At 48.5% G+C, this 24649-nt stretch overlaps 1 protein-coding gene across 1 annotated transcript in view; it reads right to left on the minus strand.

The window, feature by feature from the left end:
• Positions 1 to 24649, minus strand: part of ATRN (attractin) — a 118313-nt gene that overhangs the window by 55895 nt on the left and 37769 nt on the right. Inside the window, exons 2-6 of the mRNA XM_081332172.1 lie at positions 19311 to 19394; positions 15720 to 15833; positions 8947 to 9075; positions 2585 to 2790; positions 1090 to 1258 (exon numbers count right to left, since the gene is read on the minus strand). Of these exons, the coding sequence (XP_081188298.1) occupies positions 1090 to 1258; positions 2585 to 2790; positions 8947 to 9075; positions 15720 to 15833; positions 19311 to 19394 (702 nt within the window). The remainder of the gene's footprint in view (positions 1 to 1089; positions 1259 to 2584; positions 2791 to 8946; positions 9076 to 15719; positions 15834 to 19310; positions 19395 to 24649) is intronic.

Here is a 24649-nt window from a genome sequence, read left to right on the forward strand (position 1 = left end):
TAGCCGTGCTGGCCATTTCTCATACAATTTCTGAGAAAGTCCCCTGACTGTAGTGCAACTTTAAGACCTGCGGACTTCAACTCTCAGAATTCTGGGAGTTGAGGTCCGCAGGTCTTAAAGCTGCCAAGGTTGGGGACCCCTGCTGTAGTGAACCAAACAGCGACAGCAAGAGCACTTAGACTTACTCTATGTACTGCTTCACATTGCTTTTACAGCCCTCTCTAAGCAGTTCACGAACTCAGCCTATTGCCCCCAACAATCTCTCATTTTCCCGACCTTGGGAGGCCTGAATCAATCAATCAGTCAGGATCAAAGTCCTGCCAGTGGGCAGAGTTAGCCTGCAATACTACACTTGACCACTGTGCCACCACGCCTCAAATCAAACTCCTGGCAGTGGGCAGAGTTAGCCTGCAATACTGCACTTTGACCACTGCGCCGGACACGCCTCAAATCAAACTCCTGGCAGTGGGCAGAGTTAGCCTGCAATACTGCACTTTGACCACTGCTCCGCCACGCCTCAAATCAAACTCCTGGCAGTGGGCAGAATTAGCCTGCAATACTGCACTTTGACCACTGTGTCGCCACGCCTCAAATCAAACTCCCGGCAGTGGGCAGAGTTAGCCTGCAATACTGCACTTTGACCACTGTGCCGCCACGCCTCAAATCAAACTCCCGGCAGTGGGCAGAGTTAGCCTGGAATACTGCACTTTGACCACTGTGCCGCCACGCCTCAAATCAAACTCCCGGCAGTGGGCAGAGTTAGCCTGCAATACTGCATTTTGACCACTGCGCCGCCACGCCTCAAATCAAACTCCAGGCAGTGGGCAGAGTTAGCCTGGAATACTGCACTTTGACCACTGCGCCACCACGCCTCAAATGTCTCTGGATCACCAGGAATTCTTTCCCTGTCCAGCTTTGATGAGCAAAAAAAAAAATCTTCTCAAAGCTGGTAGAAAATTCACACTGCAACCGATAAAAGTTATACGGAAGTCTATTTCTAGTGTAGAGACCCCGCTGGATTTAATCTGCAGAAATGTACATTTCCTTCCCCGCTTAAGATCCGTCGGAAACAAGCTCTTTTTTACTCACGCCAAGACCATCTGAGAGTCCGTGTGATTGAACATGTAGCCACCGATCACCCACATGACCTCGTCTTGGACCACGGCTTTGTGAGACGCCCGCGGGAGTTTGGGGACGTAGAATTCGTCCCGGGTCCAAAAGGACCGATTCGATGGAACAGGAACCGAGCAGTCAACCCCTACGAGGGGCAAAACAAAACACACCCTGCGTTACACCCTCGGCCATCTTAATCCAGCACTGCACAGGTAGTCCTCGGCTTACCAGCACAAAGTGAGCCCAAAACATGATGTTGCTAAGCGAGACATTGGTTAACTGAGTTTCGGCCCATTTCACGAGCTTTCTGGCCACGGCGGTTAAGTGAACCAGTGCAGCGGTCAAGATAGTGACACGGCTGTTAAGTGAATCTGGCTTCCGCATTGTCAGGAGGTCGCAAAAGGGGACCACTGCAGCGTCCCAAGGTCACGTGATTCCCCCTTTTGCGACCTTTTGACCAGCAAAGTCAGTAAGGGACGGCAGATTCACTTGAACAACCGTGTTACGAATTTAATGACTGAAAGTGATTCATTTAGCAATGGTGGCCAGAACGGTCATTTGAAATGGGGCAAAGCTCGCCGAAGAACTGTCTCGCTTAGCGACAGCGATTTGGAGCTCAACTGTGATCTTAACTCGAGGATAAACAGATGTAGGATTTCCAGGCCTTTAGCAAAATGAGCTTGCAAAAAAGTATTCAATCAGTGTCCCATTCCTGATTTTTCGCTGCCCTAGACCAACATGGACCTCCTCCTACAATATTGGTGATGAAGTATAGATACCGTGTTTCCTTGAAAATAAGACCAGGTCTTATTTTATTTTGTATTTTTTAGCCTCCAAAAGAGGCACTAGGTCTTATTTTCAGGGTAGACCTTACCTCACCTCTGGCACCGACAGCCCCACCCAGCCGGTTCGCTTCTTCTGGGGCCGAAGTTCTGCAGCTGTATTCAGGCCTGCATTTTGCAGTCAGGCCTTTCCGGAAGGCCTAAGTAGCCGAGTACAGAGTGATGGATTCAATCCATAGCTCGGTCCTCGGCTGCAGAGATCTTGCAGAACAGAGCTATGAATTGAATCCATAGCTTGGTTCTCGGCTGCAGAGGCCTTCCGGAAAGGCCCGTGACTGAGAAATACAGGCCTGGCTGCAGAAGAGGCCTCAGAAGAAGTGGGAGAGGCCTGGCTGCAAGGGAAGCGGGTGCGGGGCGCATAGGGCAGATCCACACACACCCAACCCTACCCCAGCTTGATTTTTAGGTGTTGTGCCTCGTCCCAAAGCTAGGGCTTATTTTTTGGGGTAGGGCTTACATTAGACCCACCCCCCAAAATCAAGCTAGGGCTTATTGTGGGTGTAGGCCTTAACTTTCGGGGAAACACGGTACTTGGCTAAAAAAAAAGTGAAACAAATACAGTTCAAAAGCATCTCCCGGATGAAATCCACAGCTGTGCAATTCGTCCGAAGGGAAGACTTTTCACCTACCTTGCCAACCTGGAGAACAGATGCAGCCCTGAGTTCCGTTCACGCTGCACTGACCCCTTTCGGGAAAGCCGCAGTCTTCTGGGCAATTGGGAATGTCGCAGGCCTCTCCTTTCCAGTGTTCCAAACACTCGCACTCGACTGCTTGGCTGCCGTTCGCGGGCCGACATTCCCCTCTGCCCGAGCAGTTCTGGGGACAGACGTTAAAGCTGCGAAAGAAAATCCCAAGAGACAAATCAGGGGTTTGTTTTACAAGCCTCTGGCAGGAGAACTGGACCCCGGAGCTTGACGTGTCATCCCTGGACTCCAGTGAATCACGCCATTGTGCACAGATGGTCAAAAGGTAAAAAAAATAAATGTCTTTTCAGCAGGGTTTCCAAATGCTACGTAAACAGAAAAGTAAGCTGCAACTACCTAGATTTTTTAAAAAAGAGTATCTGTAGCTCAGGAGTTGAACTGTGGGGCCCTTGGTGCTCTCTAAGCTTGGTGGGGGGGGGGGGTTGCAGATGTTTTATGACCCAACTAGGTAACATCATCAGTGGTAGAAGGGAGGAGGAGGAGGGGGAGAAGGAGGAAGACTGCGGGGTCCTTGGTACTCTCTAAGCTTGGAGAGGTTTTTTTGTAGATGTTTCATGACCCAACTAGGTAACATCATCAATGCTAGAAGGGAGTGGGGTTTGTGGAGGAGGAGGAGGAGGAGGAGGAGGAGGAGGAGGAGGAGGAGGAGGAGGAGGAGGAGGAGGAAGAGGAGACAACTGTGGGGTCCTTGGTGCTCTCTAAGCTTGGTGGCGTTTTTTGCAGATGTTTCATGACCCAACTAGGTAACATCATCAATACTACAAGGGAGTGGGGTTTGCAGAGGAGGAGGAGGAGGAGGAGGAGGAGGAGGAGGAGGAGGAGGAGGAGGAGGAGGAGGAGGAGGAGGAGGAGGAGGAGGAGGAGGAGGAAGACGACTGTGGGGTCCTTGGTGCTCTCTAAGCTTGGTGAGTTTTTTTGCAGAAGTTTCATGACTCAACTAGGTAACATCATCAATGCTAGAAGGGAGTGTGGGGTTTGCGAGGAGGAGGAGGAGGAGGAGGAGGAGGACTGTAGCATCCTTGGTTCTGAGTTTGGTGGTTTTCTTGCAGACCAGCACTGCTGATGTTACCTAGTTGGGTCATGAGACGTCTGCTAGAAAACCACCCAGCTCAGAGAGCACCAAGGACCCCATAGTCTTCCTCCTCCTCCTCCTCCCTTCTAGCACTGATGATGTTACCTAGTTGGGTCATGAGACATCTGCAAGAAAACCACCCAGCTCAGAGAGCACCAAGGACCCCACAGTTCAACTCCTGAGCTACAAATATTCTTTTCTAATGAAACAGACTTTCAAAAGAAGCCGTGAGCTACGTTCACTCTCGTGCATTTACCCATCCTACTTCAGAAGGCAATGAAACAGCCCCTTGAAAGACTTCGGACCAAAGACAAATCTCCTTAGAAGCAGCACTAAGGTGTGAAATGAACAAGAAAGCACACCCCGCATGCAAAGCCACAAAGAAGGAAGCGGTCCCCGAGATGGGCAACCTACGACATTTGGAACAAAACTTCCGACTCAGCTGGCTGAGGAATTCTGGGAGTTGAAATCCAACCCACTTAAAATGGGGGAGGAACACTGCTCTCCAGATCCACCAAAGAGAGAGATTCTTCCTTCCAGCTCGTTAAGTCAGGAGAAATTAAGGCAGCGACTACTTGTGGATTTATTTCAAACAAACGTGCGGTCCTTGCCGCAATTGCCTGCAGATGCCCAAGAATTTCAATTAAGACAACTCCAGGCGCAAAACATGATCCTAGCCAGCTAAGGGAGACAATTCTGGCCCAAAGAGACAAATTGTCCATTCCCCTCTGGACGTGGTGGCCCTCGCTACATACTACAACGTTCCTCAACCTCGGCTCGGCTTCAATGGCTCCTACGGTGACATTCTGACGGCCATCACAAGATGGCGCTGTGGTTCCTCCAATTCCAGGTTCCAGCTGGCTGCGCCCAGCTGCACATGGGGGGGGGGGGAAATGAGGGTGCTTGCAATCCAGATAGAAATGGATCAACTATGACAAAAGAGAGCAAAGGGAGTCCCAAAACTCATAGGTCCCTGGGGCGCAAGCCCGAAACATCTGGAGCACCAGTTGAAGACCATCGGCATTGACACAATCCCCATCAGTCAATTACAAAAGGCAATGTTATTCGGACCAGCTTACATCCGGCCACGATACCTTTGAACACCATCCAACATCTATATCCGCCCATCGTAGGTCTTTGGGAAGGGATGGATAAAAAAACCTGCCAGATCCAATCTGAACATCTGGCTGACAGTGCGAGCGACCATAATAATCTATTACATTGTCGTGCTGCCTGATTCCCAGCCACTGCAGGGAAATTCTTAAAACCAACAGCAAGTAGAAAAAAGACACAAGAGAAAAAAGACAGGAGTGTGGAGAAGCCCGTTTCTCAACCTTGGCAACTTTACGATGAGTGGACTTCCGGCTGCCAGGATTCCGCAGCCGGCTGATAGCCCAGCTTGGTGATTTGCTTGCAAATTGAATTGAATGGATTAAATTTATAGGCCGCCCTTCTCCCCAAGGACTCAGGGCGGCTCCCAACAATAAAAAGTTAAAAAACATAAAATACAAAATTTTAAAAAGAATTAAACGATAAATGTAATAAATACGCAACAATTAACCCCATAAAGCCAAATTTAAAACTATAGTCAGTCCAGGCCCGCTTGTTGGAACAACCAAGTCTTCACGTCACGGCGGAAAGACCGAAGGTCAGGGGCCGTCCAAAGCTCCAGAGGCAGTTCATTCCAGAGGGTCGGCGCGCCCACAGAGAAGGCTCTCCCCCCGGGGGTCGCCAGCTGGCATTTCCTGGCCGACGGCACCCTGAGCAGGCCGACTCTGTGGGAGCGAACCGGGCGATGGGAGGTTGACATTGGCAGCAGGTGGTCTCGCAAGTACCCCGGGCCTAAGCCATGTAGGGCTTTAAAGGTAATTACCAGCACCTTGAATCGCACCTGGAGGGCAATGCAGCTCGCGCAGGAGTGGTGTAACATGGGAGTATCAAGAAACTCCCATAAGCACCCGCGCGGCCGCATTTTGCACCAGCTGAAGCCTCCAGGTGCACTTCAAGGGCAGCCCCATGTAGAGAGCGTTGCAGTAATCCAGGCGAGAAGTGACAAGGGCGTGGGTGACCGTGCATAGGGCATCTTGGTCCAAAAAGGGGCGCAACTGGCGCACCAGGCGAACCTGTGCGAAGGCCCCCCCTGGTCACGGCGGATAGATGGTCTTCCAGGTTAAGCCGTGAATCCAGGAGGACACCCAAGTTTCATTACCAAACTAGGTAACGTCACCAGTGCTCGCGTCATCAGGGCTACTCTGCAAGAAAACCACCAACATCGGAGAGCAACGAGGATGCCACAGTCCTCCTCCTCCTCCTCCTCCTTCTCCTCCTCCTCCTTCTCCTCCTCCTCCTCCTCCTCCTCCTCCCTTCTAGCACTGATGATGTTACCCAGTTTGGTAATGAAACGTCTGCAAGAAAACCACCCAGCTCAGAGAGCACCCAGGACCCCACGGTTCAACCCTGAGCTACAAATATTCTCTTCTAACATCCCCGTAGCATGCTGGCTGGGGAATTCTGGGAGTTGAAATCCGCTCTTGGTAAAGTTGCCAAGGTCGAGAAAGACGGTTCCATGTTCTCCTGTCTCTCCCAGTCGTACAGATGGTTTTTACCGTTTTGTCAACAGCTTCTAGAGCAGCGGTCATAGGTAATTCTTCAGAAAGAGGTGTTCTGTACCAGCCTACTACCGGCCCTGCAGAAAAGGCAGGGACAACCCCTTTACAAGAAGGCAAGAGGCTGGAACTAAGCCTGGCAAATTTATTGACACAAAACAGAGCAAAACAAGACACGAACCATGAAACAGGAACTATTCAAACGGTTGCCTTCAGCAAACCAGCCCTCCCACGCATTCCCCTTTTAAACAGTTCAGGGCGTGGCTTCTCTCTGCCTCCTTCCGAGGTGCCCCATTGCCTTCCTCTGTTTACTCCTGATTGACTGCCTCCTGCGTCGGGCGTCCTTGAACAGGGCCAGCTGTGGGTCATCTTCATCCACGCTGTCAGGCTCACACAGCTGGGTCTGCGTCGTGACCAGGTGGGAGGGGCCTGGCTGAGGGCTCTGCGGAGCCTCAGGGCTGTCCTCTGCAGGCTCTCCAACACCCCCCTCCTCCTCCTCCTCTGAATCCTCCGACCCAACTGCCGAACCCACAGGCTGACCCTGAATCACAACAAGAGGGCCTTCACATGTTTGCGAGATACACCTGCTGCATTTAGCATCTGGGGCCAGATAACAAAATACCGACCGCTTTTCACACTTGAACAACCGTGGCAGCGTTCCCCGCCCCCCCCCCCCAGGGTCGCACGATAGAAACTCATATGCCTGGCGACTCATATTTATGACGCTGGCAGCTTTTATGACCTTCTGACCAAAACAAAGCCGAGGCGGAAGCCGGATTGACTCACCGCAGTGGCCAAAATTGTGGAAGCCTTTCCGGGAAAAGTCTATTTTTGAGGTTTGATGGATAATAACACCACTTTCTTTTTTTGTGGGGTGGGTGGGGGGGAGCAGTACCCTAAAATTATATATCAATGGAAAGATAATTTAATCGAGAACGTAATGCCACAACGTTTGTTCAATTATCTGTGCTGTATTCTGTGAAAAGTTACAGCCAAATCACCAGAAAAAGGAAGCACAACTTGCTTAGGTTGATCTCGGGTAGCTTTCCTTCATCTGATTGTAGCCAATGAGCACGAGCGTTTAGAGAGCCAATCGGGCGTCATCTTGTTTTGGCAATGAGCCAATCAGATCACAGTAGGATCCAGTGACTGATGCCGTGTATTGAAGCTGAGAGGAGGACATTTGTCAGTGTGTTACGTGATCGCTTATCAAGTCGGTTGGGGGTTTTTTGTGTGTTCTTTTTTTAAAAAAAAATTCCATTTATATCCCGCCCTTCTCCGAAGACTCAGGGCGGCTTACAAGCTTAGCAGTAGCCTTCATTCTATGTATATTTATTTATTTATTTATTTTAATTCCATTTATATCTCGCCCTTCTCCGAAGACTCAGGGCGGCTTACAAGCTTAGCAGTAGCCTTCATTCTATGTATATTTATTTATTTATTTATTTTAATTCCATTTATATCTCGCCCTTCTCCGAAGACTCAGGGCGGCTTACAAGCTTAGCAGTAGCCTTCATTCTATGTATATTTATTTATTTATTTATTTTAATTCCATTTATATCTCGCCCTTCTCCGAAGACTCAGGGCGGCTTACAAGCTTAGCAGTAGCCTTCATTCTATGTATATTTATTTATTTATTTATTTTAATTCCATTTATATCTCGCCCTTCTCCGAAGACTCAGGGCGGCTTACAAGCTTAGCAGTAGCCTTCATTCTATGTATATTTATTTATTTATTTATTTTACTTCCATTTATATCTCGCCCTTCTCCGAAGACTCAGGGCGGCTTACAAGCTTAGCAGTAGCCTTCATTCTATGTATATTTATTTATTTATTTATTTTAATTCCATTTATATCTCGCCCTTCTCCGAAGACTCAGGGCGGCTTACAAGCTTAGCAGTAGCCTTCATTCTATGTATATTTATTTATTTATTTATTTTAATTCCATTTATATCTCGCCCTTCTCCGAAGACTCAGGGCGGCTTACAAGCTTAGCAGTAGCCTTCATTCTATGTATATGCCTGCTTATTAGGGCTTTCACACACACACACCCCAAGCGGCATTATTACAAAGTCAGCTTAATTGCCCCCAACAATCTGGGTCTTCATTTTACCTACCTCGGAAGGATGGAAGGCTGAGTCAACGTTGAGCCTGGTGGGACTCGAACCTGCACTAATTGCAGGCAGCTGGTGTTACTTAAGGAGGCATTAGCCCACTGCTCCACCAAGGCTCTTTCATTTAGTGAGCTTGTAAAACGTAATAAAATTAAAGTAATGGTGCAAAGAGCTGACTGGTTGCCCAGAAAGCGACGTAAAATAGTCTTATTAAGTGAACAAGGCCACAGTTATAAAGGAATTAGAAGACAAATTGGTGGAAACTTAAACCAAAGGTGGCATTTCTTACTGTACACTTTTCCCAAAAGGTCTCCACAATTTTGGCCACTACTGTAGCAGCCACAGGGATGGACTCGCTTAACTAGGGTGGCCAGAAAACGGTCTTAAAGCGGGGCAAGAGCCACTTCACCGACGTCTCGCTTAGCCAGTCTCCGTGGACGTCGGCCAAGGACCGCCTGCATAAAGTTTGGGGGCGCAGGAGAGTGGGGCAGCTTACTGGTAGGTGATGTTGAAGCCTGTCAAGTTGTACGCAGCGTCGCTGAAGAAGTGCAGAAGGGCGTAGCCAGAGCTGGCGGCCACTTCGGGGACCGTCTCATTGCTGTCCCTTTCGGGAATGATCAGGCCGCTGGGAAAAAAAAAACACAAGCCGATGATTAATATAACTGGACACGGGGTCAGAAACACAGGTTAAAATGTCGTGGCATTCCCAAACACAGGCAGTCCTCAAACCACGACCGTTCATGTCACCGTCTCCTGGTGATTGGCCCAAAGTCACCCAGCCAGCTTTCACACCTAAGATGGGACTAGAACTCACCGTCTCCTGGTGATTGGCCCAAAGTCACCCAGCCGGCTTTCACGCCTAAGACGGGACTACAACTCACTCTCCTGGTGATTGGCCCAAAGTCACCCAGCTGGCTTTCATTCCTAAGGAAGGACTAGAACTCACTGCCTCCTGGTGATTGGCTCAAAGTCACCCAGCCGGCTTTCATGTCTAAAGCGGGACTAGAACTCACCGTCTCCTGGTGATTGGCCCAAAGTCACCCAGCTGGCTTTCATGCCTAAGGCGGGACTAGAACTCACCCTCTCCTGGTGATTGGTCCAAAGTCACCCAGTCGGCTTTCATGCCTAAGGAGGGACTAGACCTCACCCTCTGCTGGTGATTGGCCCAAAGTCACCCAGCCGGCTTTCATGCCTAAGGCGGGACTAGAACTCACCGTCTCCTGGTGATTGGCCCAAAGTCACCCAGCTGGCTTTCATGCCTAAGGCGAGACTAGAACTCACCGTCTCCTGGTGATTGGCCCAAAGTCACCCAGCCGGCTTTCACGCCTAAGACGGGACTAGAACTCACCGTCTCCTAATGATTGGCCCAAAGTCACCCAGCCAGGCTTCATGCCTAAGGCGGGACTAGAACTCACCGTCTCCTGGTGATTGGCCCAAAGTCACCCAGCTGGCTTTCATGACTAAGGCGGGACTAGAACTCACCGTCTCCTGGTGATTGGCCCAAAGTCACCCAGCCAGCTTTCACGCCTAAGGCGGGACTAAAACTCACCGTCTCCTGGTGATTGGCCCAAAGTCACCCAGCCACCTTTCACGCCTAAGGCGGGACTAGAACTCACCGTCTCCTGGTGACTGGCCCAAAGTCACCCAGCCGGCTTTCAAGGTCTAATGTGAGACCAGAACTCATGGCTTCCCGCTTTCTAGCCTTGTGCACCTCTGGGGATCTCAGGTGAAGGAAAGCTATTTAGACCGATCCTTTCAAAAGGCACTTAATTTCCTGCGCATCAGATACAGAATGCACTTTGCGTCCTTAAGGGCTGCTTAGTCGGGCCCTCGACCCTTTAAAGTGGAGCCTCCTGGAAGATGGGTCGCTTACGAGTACATTCAGCAAGAGCTGGAGCCAAAAAATACCGCACGCTGCTACGGTGGCTTTGTTCAGCCCTAAATTAACTTTATTTAGATTTCTTCATCTTCCATTTGGAGGGGAGGTCGCAGAGCGCGAGCGCAGGCAGCCAATCTCTCAAACAGCGTGTAGGGAAACCAACAGGTGTTTCTCCCAAGGCAACAGCCACCTTTACCGCTTTGCGGAAAGGTTACAACGCCGTGGTGTAGGTTCCGGAATTACTCAGGGGGCCAATTAAATTCCCATTAATCAGTGAAGTAAATAAAAACAGCCAAGCTTCATCGGGTTCATTAGACCCGTGCTGACGAAAAGGCCACTCGAAGCCTCGGCAAGATTATTTTTTATTTTTATTTTTTGGCTAGCGTTTGAAAAAGAAATGTCGGTTTTACTCCGTCAGGCAGAGCCCAGGCTGGAGATAGTCCTCGTCTTACGAGCGTTCGTCTAGTGACCGTTCGCAATTACAACAGCGCCGGGGGGGGGGGGAAAGTGACTCGTGGCTCGTTTCTCACACTTAACGACCGTCGCGGCGTCCCCGTGGTCACGTGATAGAAGATTCAACCGCTTGGCAACTGGCTCCTATTTATAAGGGTTGCCGTGTCCTGGGATCACGGGATCACTTTCTAAGTCAGTGGGGAAGACAGATTCCCTCAACAACCTTGGTAGCGATGGCAGTGCTTCCACTTCGCGACTGTGGCAAGGGCGGTCGTGAAAGGGGGCAAAACCCCCTTAGCAAATGTCCCACTTAACAACGGAGACTCTGATCTCTTAAGTCGAGGATTACCCCCGTTAATGGGTCAATAAGTGGCATCCAGGCACTTAAATGTCTCCCTTAAAAATACAAAAATAACCTCCAGGCGAATCTGAACGCGTGCTTTTGGACCCAGAGTTTGACCCAGGAAGTGCCTACTACACACAACCAACCGGTACGTGGGGAGGGGGGGGGAAAGAAATTGGAAGGATTGGCTCATAAAGATGAGCTTGGGGTGCGTTGCAATCCCAGGCACCAACTGTTTCAACTTCGGGATGGCCAGCAAAGTTTGGGAGGAACACGGGCACGCAAGAGAAACAGGCAGCTGGAGAAGACAAACTGGCCAAAGGATGGAGGCTGTGAGAAGGGGGGCTTTCTCCAGCCTGGGAAGTGTGAGTTTGTGTCGACTCTCTACCGGCCAGAGTGTCAACCGACAAGAGTCTTCCCTGTCTTTTTACTTCCTTCCTTTCTTCCTTCCTCCTTCCCTCCCTTCCCTTCCCTTCCCTCCCTCCTTTTTCTTTCTCCTTCCTTCCTTCCATTTTTACTACCTTCCTTTGTTCCTTCCTCCTTCCCTCCCTTCCTTTCCCTTCCCTCCCTCTACTCTTTTTCTTTCTCCTTCCTTCCTTCCATTTTTACTTCCTTCCTTTGTTCCTTCCTCCTTCCCTCCTTTCCCTTCCCTCCCTTCCTTACTTTTTCTTTCTCCTTCCTTCCGTTTTTACTTCCTTCCTTTGTTCCTTCCTTCTTCCCTCCTTTCCCTTCCCTCCCTTCCTTACTTTTTCTTTCTCCTTCCTTCCGTTTTTACTTCCTTCCTTTGTTCCTTCCTCCTTCCCTCCTTTCCCTTCCCTCCCTTCCTTACTCTTCTTTCTCCTTCCTTCCTTCCATTTTTACTTCCTTCCTTTGTTCCTTCCTCCTTCCCTCCTTTCCCTTCCCTCCCTTCCTTACTCTTCTTTCTCCTTCCTTCCTTCCGTTTTTACTTCCTTCCTTTGTTCCTTCCTCCTTCCCTCCTTTCCCTTCCCTCCCTTCCTTACTTTTTCTTTCTCCTTCCTTCCGTTTTTACTTCCTTCCTTTGTTCCTTCCTCCTTCCCTCCTTTCCCTTCCCTCCCTTCCTTACTTTCTTTCTCCTTCCTTCCGTTTTTACTTCCTTCCTTTGTTCCTTCCTCCTTCCCTCCTTTCCCTTCCCTCCCTTCCTTACTTTCTTTCTCCTTCCTTCCGTTTTTACTTCCTTCCTTTGTTCCTTCCTCCTTCCCTCCTTCCCTCCCTTCCTTACTCTTCTTTCTCCTTCCTTCCTTCCATTTTTACTTCCTTCCTTTGTTCCTTCCTCCTTCCCTCCTTCCCTTTTTCCCTTCCCTTTGCTTCCCTCCCTCCTACTCTTTTTCTTTCTCCTTCCTTCCTTCCCTGTCTTTTTACTACCTTCCTTTGTTCCTTCCTCCTTCCCTCCCTTCCTTCCTTTCACTTCCCTCCCTCTACTCTTTTTCTTTCTCCTTCCTTCCTTCCGTTTTTACTTCCTTCCTTTGTTCCTTCCTCCTTCCCTCCTTTCCCTTCCCTCCCTTCCTTACTTTTTCTTTCTCCTTCCTTCCGTTTTTACTTCCTTCCTTTGTTCCTTCCTCCTTCCCTCCTTTCCCTTCCCTCCCTTCCTTACTTTCTTTCTCCTTCCTTCCGTTTTTACTTCCTTCCTTTGTTCCTTCCTCCTTCCCTCCTTCCCTCCCTTCCTTACTCTTCTTTCTCCTTCCTTCCTTCCATTTTTACTTCCTTCCTTTGTTCCTTCCTCCTTCCCTCCTTCCCTTTTTCCCTTCCCTTTGCTTCCCTCCCTCCTACTCTTTTTCTTTCTCCTTCCTTCCTTCCCTGTCTTTTTACTACCTTCCTTTGTTCCTTCCTCCTTCCCTCCCTTCCTTCCTTTCACTTCCCTCCCTCTACTCTTTTTCTTTCTCCTTCCTTCCTTCCATTTTTACTTCCTTCCTTTGTTCCTTCCTCCTTCCCTCCCTTCCTTTCCCTTCCCTCCCTTCCTTACTCTTTTTCTTTCTCCTTCCTTCCTTCCATTTTTACTTCCTTCCTTTGTTCCTTCCTCCTTCCCTCCTTTCCCTTCCCTCCCTTCCTTACTTTTTCTTTCTCCTTCCTTCCGTTTTTACTTCCTTCCTTTGTTCCTTCCTCCTTCCCTCCTTTCCCTTCCCTCCCTTCCTTACTTTTTCTTTCTCCTTCCTTCCGTTTTTACTTCCTTCCTTTGTTCCTTCCTTCTTCCCTCCTTTCCCTTCCCTCCCTTCCTTACTTTTTCTTTCTCCTTCCTTCCATTTTTACTTCCTTCCTTTGTTCCTTCCTCCTTCCCTCCTTTCCCTTCCCTCCCTTCCTTACTTTTTCTTTCTCCTTCCTTCCGTTTTTACTTCCTTCCTTTGTTCCTTCCTCCTTCCCTCCTTTCCCTTCCCTCCCTTCCTTACTCTTCTTTCTCCTTCCTTCCTTCCATTTTTACTTCCTTCCTTTGTTCCTTCCTCCTTCCCTCCTTTCCCTTCCCTCCCTTCCTTACTCTTCTTTCTCCTTCCTTCCTTCCGTTTTTACTTCCTTCCTTTGTTCCTTCCTCCTTCCCTCCTTTCCCTTCCCTCCCTTCCTTACTTTTTCTTTCTCCTTCCTTCCGTTTTTACTTCCTTCCTTTGTTCCTTCCTCCTTCCCTCCTTTCCCTTCCCTCCCTTCCTTACTTTTTCTTTCTCCTTCCTTCCGTTTTTACTTCCTTCCTTTGTTCCTTCCTCCTTCCCTCCTTTCCCTTCCCTCCCTTCCTTACTTTTTCTTTCTCCTTCCTTCCGTTTTTACTTCCTTCCTTTGTTCCTTCCTCCTTCCCTCCTTCCCTCCCTTCCTTACTCTTCTTTCTCCTTCCTTCCTTCCATTTTTACTTCCTTCCTTTGTTCCTTCCTCCTTCCCTCCTTTCCCTTCCCTCCCTTCCTTCCTTTTTCTTTCTCCTTCCTTCCTTCCGTTTTTACTTCGTCCCTTTGTTCCTTCCTCCTTCCCTCCCTCCCTTTCTCCCTTCCCTTCCCTCCCTCCCTTTTTCTCCTTCCTTCCTTCCTTCCTTCCTTCTTTTTACTTCCTTTGTTCCTTCCTCCTTCCCTCCCTCCCTTTCTCCCTTCCCTTCCCTTCACTTCCCTCCGTCCCTTTTTTTCTCCTTCCTTCCTTCCTTCTTCTCCTCTTTCCCCTATCCCCCATCTATCCTTCCTTCCTTTTTTCCTTCCTTTTTCCTTCCTTCCATCTTTCTTTTGTTCTCCTTCCTTCCTTCCTTCCCTCCATCCCTTCCATCTACCCTTCCTTCCTTCATCCTTTTCCTTCCTCCTTCCCTCCCTCCCTTTTTTCCCTCCGTTCTTCCTTCCTTCTTTCTTTTCTTTTTTTTCCCTTTTCGTTTATTTCAGCTGACCTTTCTTTATGCCAAATTTAAACGTATCTCATGAACCTACCTGTGATTTATCAGATCTGTTCTAACTCAGTGCAGAGTTGGTTTACATTGCTAGGGTAACAAAAATTGCAGAATCAGATTCTGGTGGGGGTTTTTTTGGGGGGGGGGGTTAACACTGTCCTTTGCATCTCTGTTTCTTTTCTTTTTCTTTTTCTTTTGTTCTGTTTTCAAGGCGTGTTTATTGTGATGCTTTAATTTTAAGGCTGTTTTCCCTCCGTGTTATGTTTTCTCGGAGAGGGTGAAAAGTACAGAAATGCAAATCAAAAGCAGCTAAGCACAGAATAATGCCAGCCCGCTCTCCCGATTCTTTCTTGGCCTCCCTCGCCCGATATTGTACGAAATGTCCCTGTTCCCATGGCAATGCTTGGTCTCCAACTAGGATAAACCCTCAAGAGCATCCAGAGATGAAAAGGCACCTCCAACAGCTCGTTCCGGGGGACGCCAAGCGGGCAGCTTCTTAAAAATTAATCCGTAAACATGTTGTTGTTGTTCTTAGCTGCGAAGTCGTGTCCGACCCCTCGCGACCCCATGGACAACGTTCCTGCAGGCCTTCCTGTCCTCCACCATCTTCTGGAGTCCATTTAGGCTCACGCCTGCTGCTTCAGTGACCCCATCCAGCCACCTCATTCTCTGTCGTCCCCTTCTTCTCTCGCCCTCAACCTTTCCCGGCATTAGGCTCTTCTCCAGTGAGTCCTTCCTACTCATTAGGTGGCCAAAGTATTTGAGTTTTAGCTTCAGGATCTGGCCTTCTAAAAGAGCAGTCAGGGTTGATCTCCTCTAAGACTGACCGGTTGGATCGCCTTGCAGTCCAAGGGACTCGCAGGAGTCTTCTCCAGCACCATAGTTCAAAGGCCTCCATTCTTTGGCGCTCAGCCTTTCTTATGGTCAACTTTCACAGCCATACATTGCAACTGGGAAGACCATAGCCTTGACTATACGCACTTTTGTTGACAGGGTGACGTCTCTGCTTTTTAGTGTGCTGTCTAGATTTGCCATGGCTTTCCTCCCCAGGAGCAAGCGTCTTTTAATTTCTTGGCTGTCCCCATCTGCGGTGATCTTGGAGCCCAGGAAAATAAAATCTGTCACTACCTCCATTTCTTCCCCATCCGCAAACATCCGCTCCCTTAAATCCCAAAAGGCAACAGTGACCTTCCTGTTCCGTGAGAGGAGTTCTGGCTTCCCGCCTGATCTTACCTAAAAGCGGCCAGCAACGGAGCATAGATGGAGTCCCCATCGTAGACGTAGAGGTGGTCCCAGCTGCACTCTGTTGCAAAATGATTAAAACGGAGCCTCAAGACCGTGTTGGGCCTAGAAAGAAGAAGGAAAATCGTGTGTAAAGCTTCCCAAAAGCCTTCCCCACCCCAACCCCCCCCCCCCACATCAGCGTAACTTTTCCAATTCGCACAGCGTGTTGCATGCAGGACTCGCAAGGAAATCCAATGTTTGCATTTGATTTACGGCCGATTGTTAAGCTATGTGATTTGGGAACCCGGCTTTGGACTTAGGACCTAAAGCGGTTGGGCTAAATTTACCAGTGGATTAGAGTTTACCAAAGGAGGTTTGTTCGAGGCTACTCCGAGTGTATTTCCTGCTACTCTCTTGAGTATTTTGCTTCCTGCCCAAGTGTTCCCAACCGCTCACCCGCAGTTTTATTCAACCTCATTAAAGCTTTTTTTTCCCTCCCCGTTTTGCACTTTTTTATTCAGCTTTAGTATAAGATAAACGACAGTGAAAATAAAGATTAAAAGGGGGAAGTACAGGATTTTTAAAAAAGGAGAGGAAAAAATTGGCTACAGCCTCTTTCCAACACAGTCCAATACAAATAGGCCTAGGGTCTCAACTCCTTACTTTACATTGAGTTATTACCAGCCATTTCTGTAACTACAGGAATTACTCAGTCCTCACACTAGAGATTCTAAAAGTAAAAAAAAAGTTAACTTTTTTTTTCTTTTTCAAGCATGAAAACCAAAATCAATTTTTCGGTGGAACCAAATAAAAGCTCTCGGTTTAACAACGCCATCCCGACCAAATCCATTCCCTCACCTCCATTGCTGGAAATGCTAGATATTTCCATATATTTGGGGTAGGCAACCTTGGCTCTTTTATGACTCGTGGACTTCAACTCCCAGAATTCCTGAGCCAGCATGGGGAAAACTTTGGCCCCTACATGGCTGGTGGACTTCAACTCCCAGAATTCCTGAGCCAGCATGGGGAAAACTTTGGCCCCTACATGGCTGGTGGAATTCAACTCCCAGAATTCCTGAGCCAGCATGGGGAAAACTTTGGCCCCTTCATGGCTGGTGGAATTCAACTCCCAGAATTCCTGAGCCAGCGTGGGAGAACTATGGGTCCTATATGACTGGTAGACTTCAACTCCCAGAATTCCTGAACCAGCATGGGGAACTGTGGCCCCCTTTATGACTCGTGGACTTCAACTCCCAGAATTCCTGAGCCAGCATGGCTCAACTTTGAAACCTCTCTATTTCTCCTCAGCATGGCTGGCTCAGGAATTCTGGGAGTTGAAGTCCACGAGTCATAAAAGAGCCAAGGTTGCCTACTCTTGTAGACCATCATCATCAATATTAACAAAAATCATTACAGACAGCCTTTGACTTATGACCACGATTGAGCCCTAAATCACCTGGTCATTAAGCCAATCTGCCTTCCCTAATGACTCCTCAGAAAGTTGCCAAAGATGTTTGAATGATCCCGGGATATTGCAACCCATCGTACATCCATGCCAGTTGCCAAGCACCCAAAATTGAATCACGTGACCACGGGGATGCCGCAACGGTCGTTAAGTGTGAAAAACAATCCTAAGTCACGGGGTGTTTTTTTTAGTGTCACTGTAAGTTCAAGCGGTCACTAAATGAATGGAGATTCTCAGTCAATCCAGGTCAGGGTTGTCCCAAAAGTTGCTTTTTTTTTTAGGAGGCAACTGGGCATTCCTTGTTTTTCTTTCAAGGCGTTTCGCTTCTCATCCCAGAAGCTTCTTCGCCTCTGACTAGACGGTGGGGAAATGGAAGGATTTATACTCCTTGCAGACCTCTGGTCATTTGCCTCCTTTGAGAGAGTCGTTGAGGCCACTTGGAGGTTTGTCTGTGTTGGAGGGATACAACATCAGCTATCTCTTGTCTACAACACAGTCCTTTCAGCAGCTCCAAGTAGGCTCCACACCCATTTGCGCCACTCAGGTGACCCCGAGGACACAGAATTAACCTCCAAGTAGCCTCAACGGCCCTCTAAAAGACTGCAAATGACCAGCTGTCTGCAAGGAGTATAAATCCTTCCATTCCCCACCGTCCAGTCAGAGCGGAAGAAGCTTCTGGGATGAGAAGCGAAACATCTTCAAAAAAACAAGAAGAACAAAGTCCAGTCGCCTCGTAAAAAAAGCATTGTTGGCTAAACGAATGCTTGTTAAGTCAAGGACTCCTTGTCTGGTCTTTCAAGTTCTTTCACCCTCAAAGGTTTAATTTTTGACTTGTCCCGATCTTCCCTCGCCAAGATCTTTCCTCCTTACAAGATTCTTTTGGTGCTTAATTTCACGTTTCTTTGCATCAGAACGCAACTCCAGATTCTCCGGCCCACCTCTATGTGCGCATGCAAATGGAGTTTCTCAAACGTGGCAAATTTAAGATGGGTGGACCACACCTGGAATCCGGCATCCAGTTTTGGTCACCACGATGTAAAAAAGGCGTCGAGACTCTAGAAAGAGTGCAGAGAAGAGCAACGAAGATGATCGGGGGACTGGAGGCTACAACATACGAAGAACGGTTGCTGGAATTGCCTTCGCTCTTTCCGCCGTGATCTGAAAACCTACTTATTTGAACAGGCCGGCCTTGGTTTAAGGGTTTGGGGTATTTTTAATTATTTATTGTTAGGGCTTAATTTAATTTAATTTTACTTTTAACTTTTGTATGGAGTGCTTTTATTGCCCTGTACACCGCCCTGAGTCCTTCGGGAGAAGGGCGGTATAGAAATTCAATTAAATAAATAAATAAAATATGTCCAATTTAATGAAGAGAAGAGTGAGGGGTGACATGATAGCAGTTATTCCAGTATTTGAGGGGTTGCCCCAAAGAAGAGGGAGTCAAGCTATTCTCCAAAGCGCCTGAAAGCAGGACAAGAAGCAACGGATGGAAACTAACCAAGGAGAGAAGCAACCTAGAACTAAGGAGAAACTTCCTGACAGTTAGAACAATTAACCAGTGGAACCACCTGCCTCCAGAAGCGGTGGATGCTCCAACACTGGAAGTTTTTAAGAAGAGACTGGACAGCCATTTGCCTGAAATGGTATAGGCCAGGGGTAGGCAACCTCGGCTCTTTTATGACTCATGGACTTCAACTCCCAGAATTCCTGAGCCAGCCACGCTGAGGGGAAAGGGAGGTTTCCAAGCTGAGCCGTGCTGGCTCAGGAATTCTGGGAGTTGAAGTCCACGAGTCATAAGAGAGCTAAGGTTGCCTACCCCTGGCCTAGGCTGCTTTATGACTCGTGGACTTCAACTCCCAGAATTCCTGAGCCAGCCACACTGAGGGTAAAGGGAGAGGTTTCCAAGCTGAGCCATGCTGACTCAGGAATTCTGGGAGATGAAGTCCATGAGTCATAAAAGAGCCGAGGTTGCCTACCCCTGGTATAGGGTTTCCTGCCTGAGCAGGGGGTTGGACTAGATGACCTCCAAGGTCCCTTCCATCATCATCATCATCATCATCATCATCATCATCATCATCATTATTATTATTATTCCCAGAATTCCCATAAAAATAACAAACTGTGGTGTTACTCACTTTCCTTCGATGAGCCAGGTGCATTTTGTTTTATATTTGTAATTTCCAGGCCCGTCCGTTACATATCCCGAAGGTCCGGTAAGCCTGTGGGGGGGGGAGAAAAACAAAAGATGTAACACGACTTACGATTTAAGCCGCCCAAAAATGCCCTTAAAATAAAGGGGTCAGGATGAATTAAACCCGCTTCTTACAAACGAATGGCGCAGTTATGCCAGGAATTATACAGGCCCGGCCACTGCAATTCAGAAAAGGAAGGAAGGAAGGAAGGATAGGAGAAGGACAGCAAAAACGAGCAAAAGTCTGAAAGAAAGAAAGAATTGAGGGAGGAGGCAGGGAGAGGAAGGGGCTGTTGTCGCAAACCTGGAATTAAGCCGAACGATTTTGTGCACCTCGCAATTGTAGGATTTTGCTCCTACCAGAAAAGGCAGGGGGTTGGCTTTAAAAGCAGAAGGAGGGTTAAGAACAGACCTGGGTACAAACAGCCCTCGGCTTACGACCACGATCCAGCCCAGAATGTAGGTTGCTGAGTGAGAAATGTGTTAACTGGGTTTCTTCCCCTTTTTTTTACGACTCTTCTTGGCCTCGTTTCTTAAGCGAGTCTCACTGGGCTTCTTAAACGAAGAACACAATTCAGTGAATTTGACGTTGCCGGGGACTCTGCTCGTCCGAAGGTCGCAAAAAGAGGGATTCTCCGTGACACCCACCCACCCCCGGGACGCTGCCAACCGTCGTAAATAAGGAACCAGGTTGTCAACCATCCGAATCTAACTCACGTGACCGCAGCCGTCGTTAAGTGTGAAAAACGGTCGTCAAGTCACTTTTTTTCAGGGTCGTTACACTATCAAGCGGTCAGTAAATGAACCGTTATAAGTCGAGGAGCGCCCACATTTTGTGGCACTTCCAGCCCTTTGGCCGTTCCAGGGATTGCCTTTATTTTGAAGGGGAATTCTACTTTCTTTTTTTCTTTTTTTCTCAATTTATCGATTTTTCAAAGCCCTATTTGGCTCGGCCTGCCACAACAGACCCAATTTCCTCCCCACCTTGGGAAAATTAACGGCCCACCTCAATGTAAAGAATGCCCTTATCCTACAGGTAGATCCATTATGCAAAACACGAGCTAGGAAAGGGGATCAAGAATCCAGCTGGAAAACTTGGCGACTTTAAGACCTGCGGACTTCAGCTCCCAGAATTCCTCAGCCAGCCCTGCTCTTATGTACTAAGTTCAGGCAAGGCAGCAATTACCGTAATAGGCAAGTCAGTTTCCACTCAAGAGCCGCGAGAGACGAGAGACGGAGAGCTTAGTAAACAGACCCCTTTGAAATACGGCGGGGGGTGGGTAGGTGGGTGACTTCCAAAATCATCCAGGGCATTCCAGGTAGGCCACGACCGAGCCCCAAATTTCCGTCGCTAAGTGAGATGGCTGTTAAGTCAGCTTTGCCCCGCCCTCCTTCCTCCTCCTCCTCCTCCTCCTCCTCCTCCTCCTCCTCCTTTCTGCAAACCCCACTGGCTTCCAGCACTGATGTCGTAACCTAGTTGGGGAATGAAACGCAGCCAAACGACCAAGATTCAAAGATCACCACGGACCGTCGAGGGACCTCAGAGGTCATCTAGTCCAACCCCTTGCTTGAGCAGGAAACCCTGTACCATTTCAGACAAATGGCTGTCCAGTCTCTTCTTAAAAGCCTCCAGTCATGGAGCATTCACCACTTCTGGAGGCAGGTTGTTCCAATGGTTAATTGTTCTAACTGTCAGGAAGTTTCTCCTTAGTTCCAGGTTGCTTCTCTCCTTGATGAGTTTCCATCCGTTGCTTCTTGTCCTTTCAGGTGCTTTGGAGAATAGCTTGACTGCCTCTTCTTTGGGGCAGCCCCTGAGATACTGGAAGATTGCTATCCTGTCCCCCCTCGTCCTTCTCTTCATTAAACTGGACAGACCCAATTCCTGCAACCGTTCCCTATATGTTTGAGTCTCCAGTCTCCCTGATCATCTTTGTTGCTCTTTTCTGCACTCTTTCCAGAGTCTCAATATCTTGTTTATATTGCTGCAAAGCAGAATTGGATGCAGTATTATATTATATCGTGCTATTCTCTTGTTATCGATTGAACTGCGATGCGATGCTTTGCATATGGCAGCAATTAGCCATTACTACAGCAATTATTGTAAGAGTAATATTGCTGGAAATCCCTGGATGTGTGACTAGCAAAAAAAACAACGACAACAACAGACAAACCCTCAGCTTGAAAGAGGTTTTGCCTGCAGGGCCACCCGAGCAAAATTTCTCAACCTTAGCAACTTCAGGATGTGTCTGGGAGGGGGAGGTCCAGACTCCTTAAAATTTGCCAAGGGTGAAAAAGATCGCAGACCGCCTAGCGCTCTCGCTTCTCGCAGTGGGAAAGCTTGCGAGGTCTTGATATGGGACTACTAGACTTCAGGGCCTTTGCCATCACCCAAACTGGAAAAAGGAAAGACAAAGAAAGCCATCGGTGGTTGAACCGTGGGCTTAATAAGCAGCACTTAAATGTCCTTAAGTGTCCTTAAGCACTTAACGCCGAGGAGTAAAAAAAAAAAAAAGGAAGACAAGAAGAAAGAGCCCAGTGTTGGAGCGTTCACAACTTCTGGAGGCAACTGTTGTTCCAGCGATTAATTAACTGTTTTACGTCAGAGCGTGCAGAGTCTTATTGCGCTGAGATAACCCAGGAGTAGACACGGTAAACGGTGGCTTGTATTTAAATGGTGGTTTATCTTACACTATCTACAACGTCATACACCAGGAACAATGTACATACACGTGCTAATACAGCAGGATCTCAACGTGCCACAGTTACAGCAGGAAACCGGAAGAAGAAAAAACACATCAGCAGAGCCTTCCCTTTCTGCAAAGGCTCTTAAAGGGACACAGACCCTGCTGAGTCATTCCCACCATTACATTACATCTTACATCTTACATTACATAAGCCGGTTAGCTGTTAAATCAATACCGCGACAGAAAGTTTACACCTGGCTAACGCGGGGATGGAAGAAAATTGCAGGCAGTCCTCAACTTACGACCACAACTGAGACCAACATTTCTTTTTGCCCCCCCTTCCCTTGCCACAGTTGTTAAGTGAATCTCCGCGGTTGTTAAGGGAGTAAAGCAGTTGTTAAATGAATCGGGCTTTGCCACTGACATCGCTTGTCAGAAGGTCGCCAAAGGGGATCACGAGACCACGGGACACTGTGACCGTCGTAAATATGAGTCAGTTGCCAAGCGCCTGAATTTTGATCGCCTGACTCCGAGGACGCTGCATCGCTCATCAGTGTGAAAAAACGGCCGTACGTTACAGTGCCGCTGCAACTTCAGTCACTAAATGAATGGTTTAAGTAGAGGGCCACCTGCATCATATTGTTTAGCTTTGATTTGCAGCCTGAAATATACCTGATGGGATGCAGTAACCATGGTCTACATCTGCCCCCCCCTCCAAAGCACGATTTTGTAATTCTTTGCAAGCTTACACAGCTGAAGGAAGCCCATTCATCTGATACCCCATTTTGTGCACGACATATCATTATCCCACCAAAGGATAAAATTCAGATTCTGGACAGGCCTGCACCGCTTCGGAATTTTGTAACGTTAATTTAGAAAAACGAAGTTCTTTTCGCCGAAACCGAGGAAGCTAAAATATTCAAGAGCCTTAAAAAAAAAATCTAAACAGGTTCTGTGAACAGAGCCTCCGTTGCTAAACAGGGCGGCTGTAAAAAGTGAGTCACGCCTGATTTGGCATTTTTCCCCCCCACAGTTAGTTGTTAAGCAAAAACCCCTGTGGCTGCTAAGCGGATCGCGGTCTGTAAGCGAGTCCAGCGTCTCCCGGCTGACTTTGCCTCTCAGAAAGCCGGTCTGGGAAGGTCGCAAAATGGAGATCGCGTGATGCAACTGTTTTAAGTACGCGCCAGTTGCCAAGCATTTTAATCACGCGCCCCAGGGGGGGGCGCTACGATAGTTGTAAGTCGTAAGTCGCTTTTTTCCAGCGCTGTCGAAACTCAGGAGGGATGTTAAACGGACACCTGTCAAGTCGAGGGCCAGTTGTGCCAAATAAATAAATACAGGTAAAATAAAATGCACGGGACTGAATACGGACCCGGGGGCTTTCGCTCCGTCTGGCTTCATCCGACGCCCAGCTTTTGGAAAACAGTCCACGTCTTCTAATTAAAATGCGCTAAGAGCCCTTGAGGATCCATTCAGCCGGTGCCCTGCCGGTAATTGATAGCAAACAAACAGACTTTGAAAGCTCAAACAAACCTTGTCTGGACAAGAAAAGACACTGGGCGATGTGCCGCCCTCGCCGGCAATGTTACACGGAAATCATTAGACCTGCTTTACGTCCCAGAAGCAACGATTGTTGCTTTACACAGAGGAGAAATTACTACACCACGGAAGAGCCTTCAGCCCTGAAGGAGACAAGCTGGCGCTGCGGCGTTCAGCGCCAAAAAGCAATATTTCACACCTCTCCAGACAAGAAAGGACAAACGGGCCCTTGTAAGCTAATTCAGATTGAGTAAATTTCATCCGGCGGCACACCAGGTTTTCGGCATCCTTTGTGCCGCTCGCGGCGGCGGCCCCAGGCCTGATTCTTCCTCCCAGCTAGGGTTGGCCATTGTCTCCTCATCTGCCGGTCCGATGGCTCTCGAGGGCGTTGAGATTGGTGGAGGTTGGGCTAAGGCGAGCTGAGAATTGTACTTTTTTTATTTTTTAACAAACGGGTGATCGGAATCAGCCCTTCAAGGGAGCTAACCTCCCGAGCTGCTCATCGGCCAAGAGAAAGGAAGGGTCCGGCGGTCTTTTCTTGGAGAAATTATCTTCTCGGGGGTCCTTGAGGCTGAGCTTGGGGGTTTTCTGTTAGACGTTTCGTCAGCCAACTGGGTGACATCATCAGTGCAAGAAGGGAGTGGGGTTGGAGGAGGAGGAGGAGGAGGAGGAAGAAGAAGAGGAGGAAGATGAGGAGGAGGAAGAAGAAGGAGAAGAAGGAGAAGAAGGAGGAGAAGAAGGAGAAGAAGGAGAAGGAGAAGGAGAAGGAGAAGGAGAAGAAGAAGAAGAAGAAGAAGAAGAAGAAGAAGAAGAAGAAGAAGAAGAAGAAGAAGAAGAAGAAGAAGAAGAAGAAGAAGAAGAAGAAGAAGAAGAAGAAGAATCTGGGGTCCGTGGTGCTCTCTGAGCTTGGGGCTTTTCTTTCAGACGTTTCATCACCCAACTAGGGAATATCATCAGTGCTAAAAGGGAAGAAAGATTTGTGAACAGGAGGAGGGAGAGAAGGGGAAGGGGAAGGGGGGAGGAGGAGAAGGAGGAGGAAGTGAAGGAGAAGGAAGAGGAG

The sequence above is a fragment of the Vipera berus genome (genome assembly GCF_964194415.1).
Source record: "Vipera berus genome assembly, chromosome: 7".
In the NCBI taxonomy this organism is placed as follows: domain Eukaryota; kingdom Metazoa; phylum Chordata; class Lepidosauria; order Squamata; family Viperidae; genus Vipera; species Vipera berus.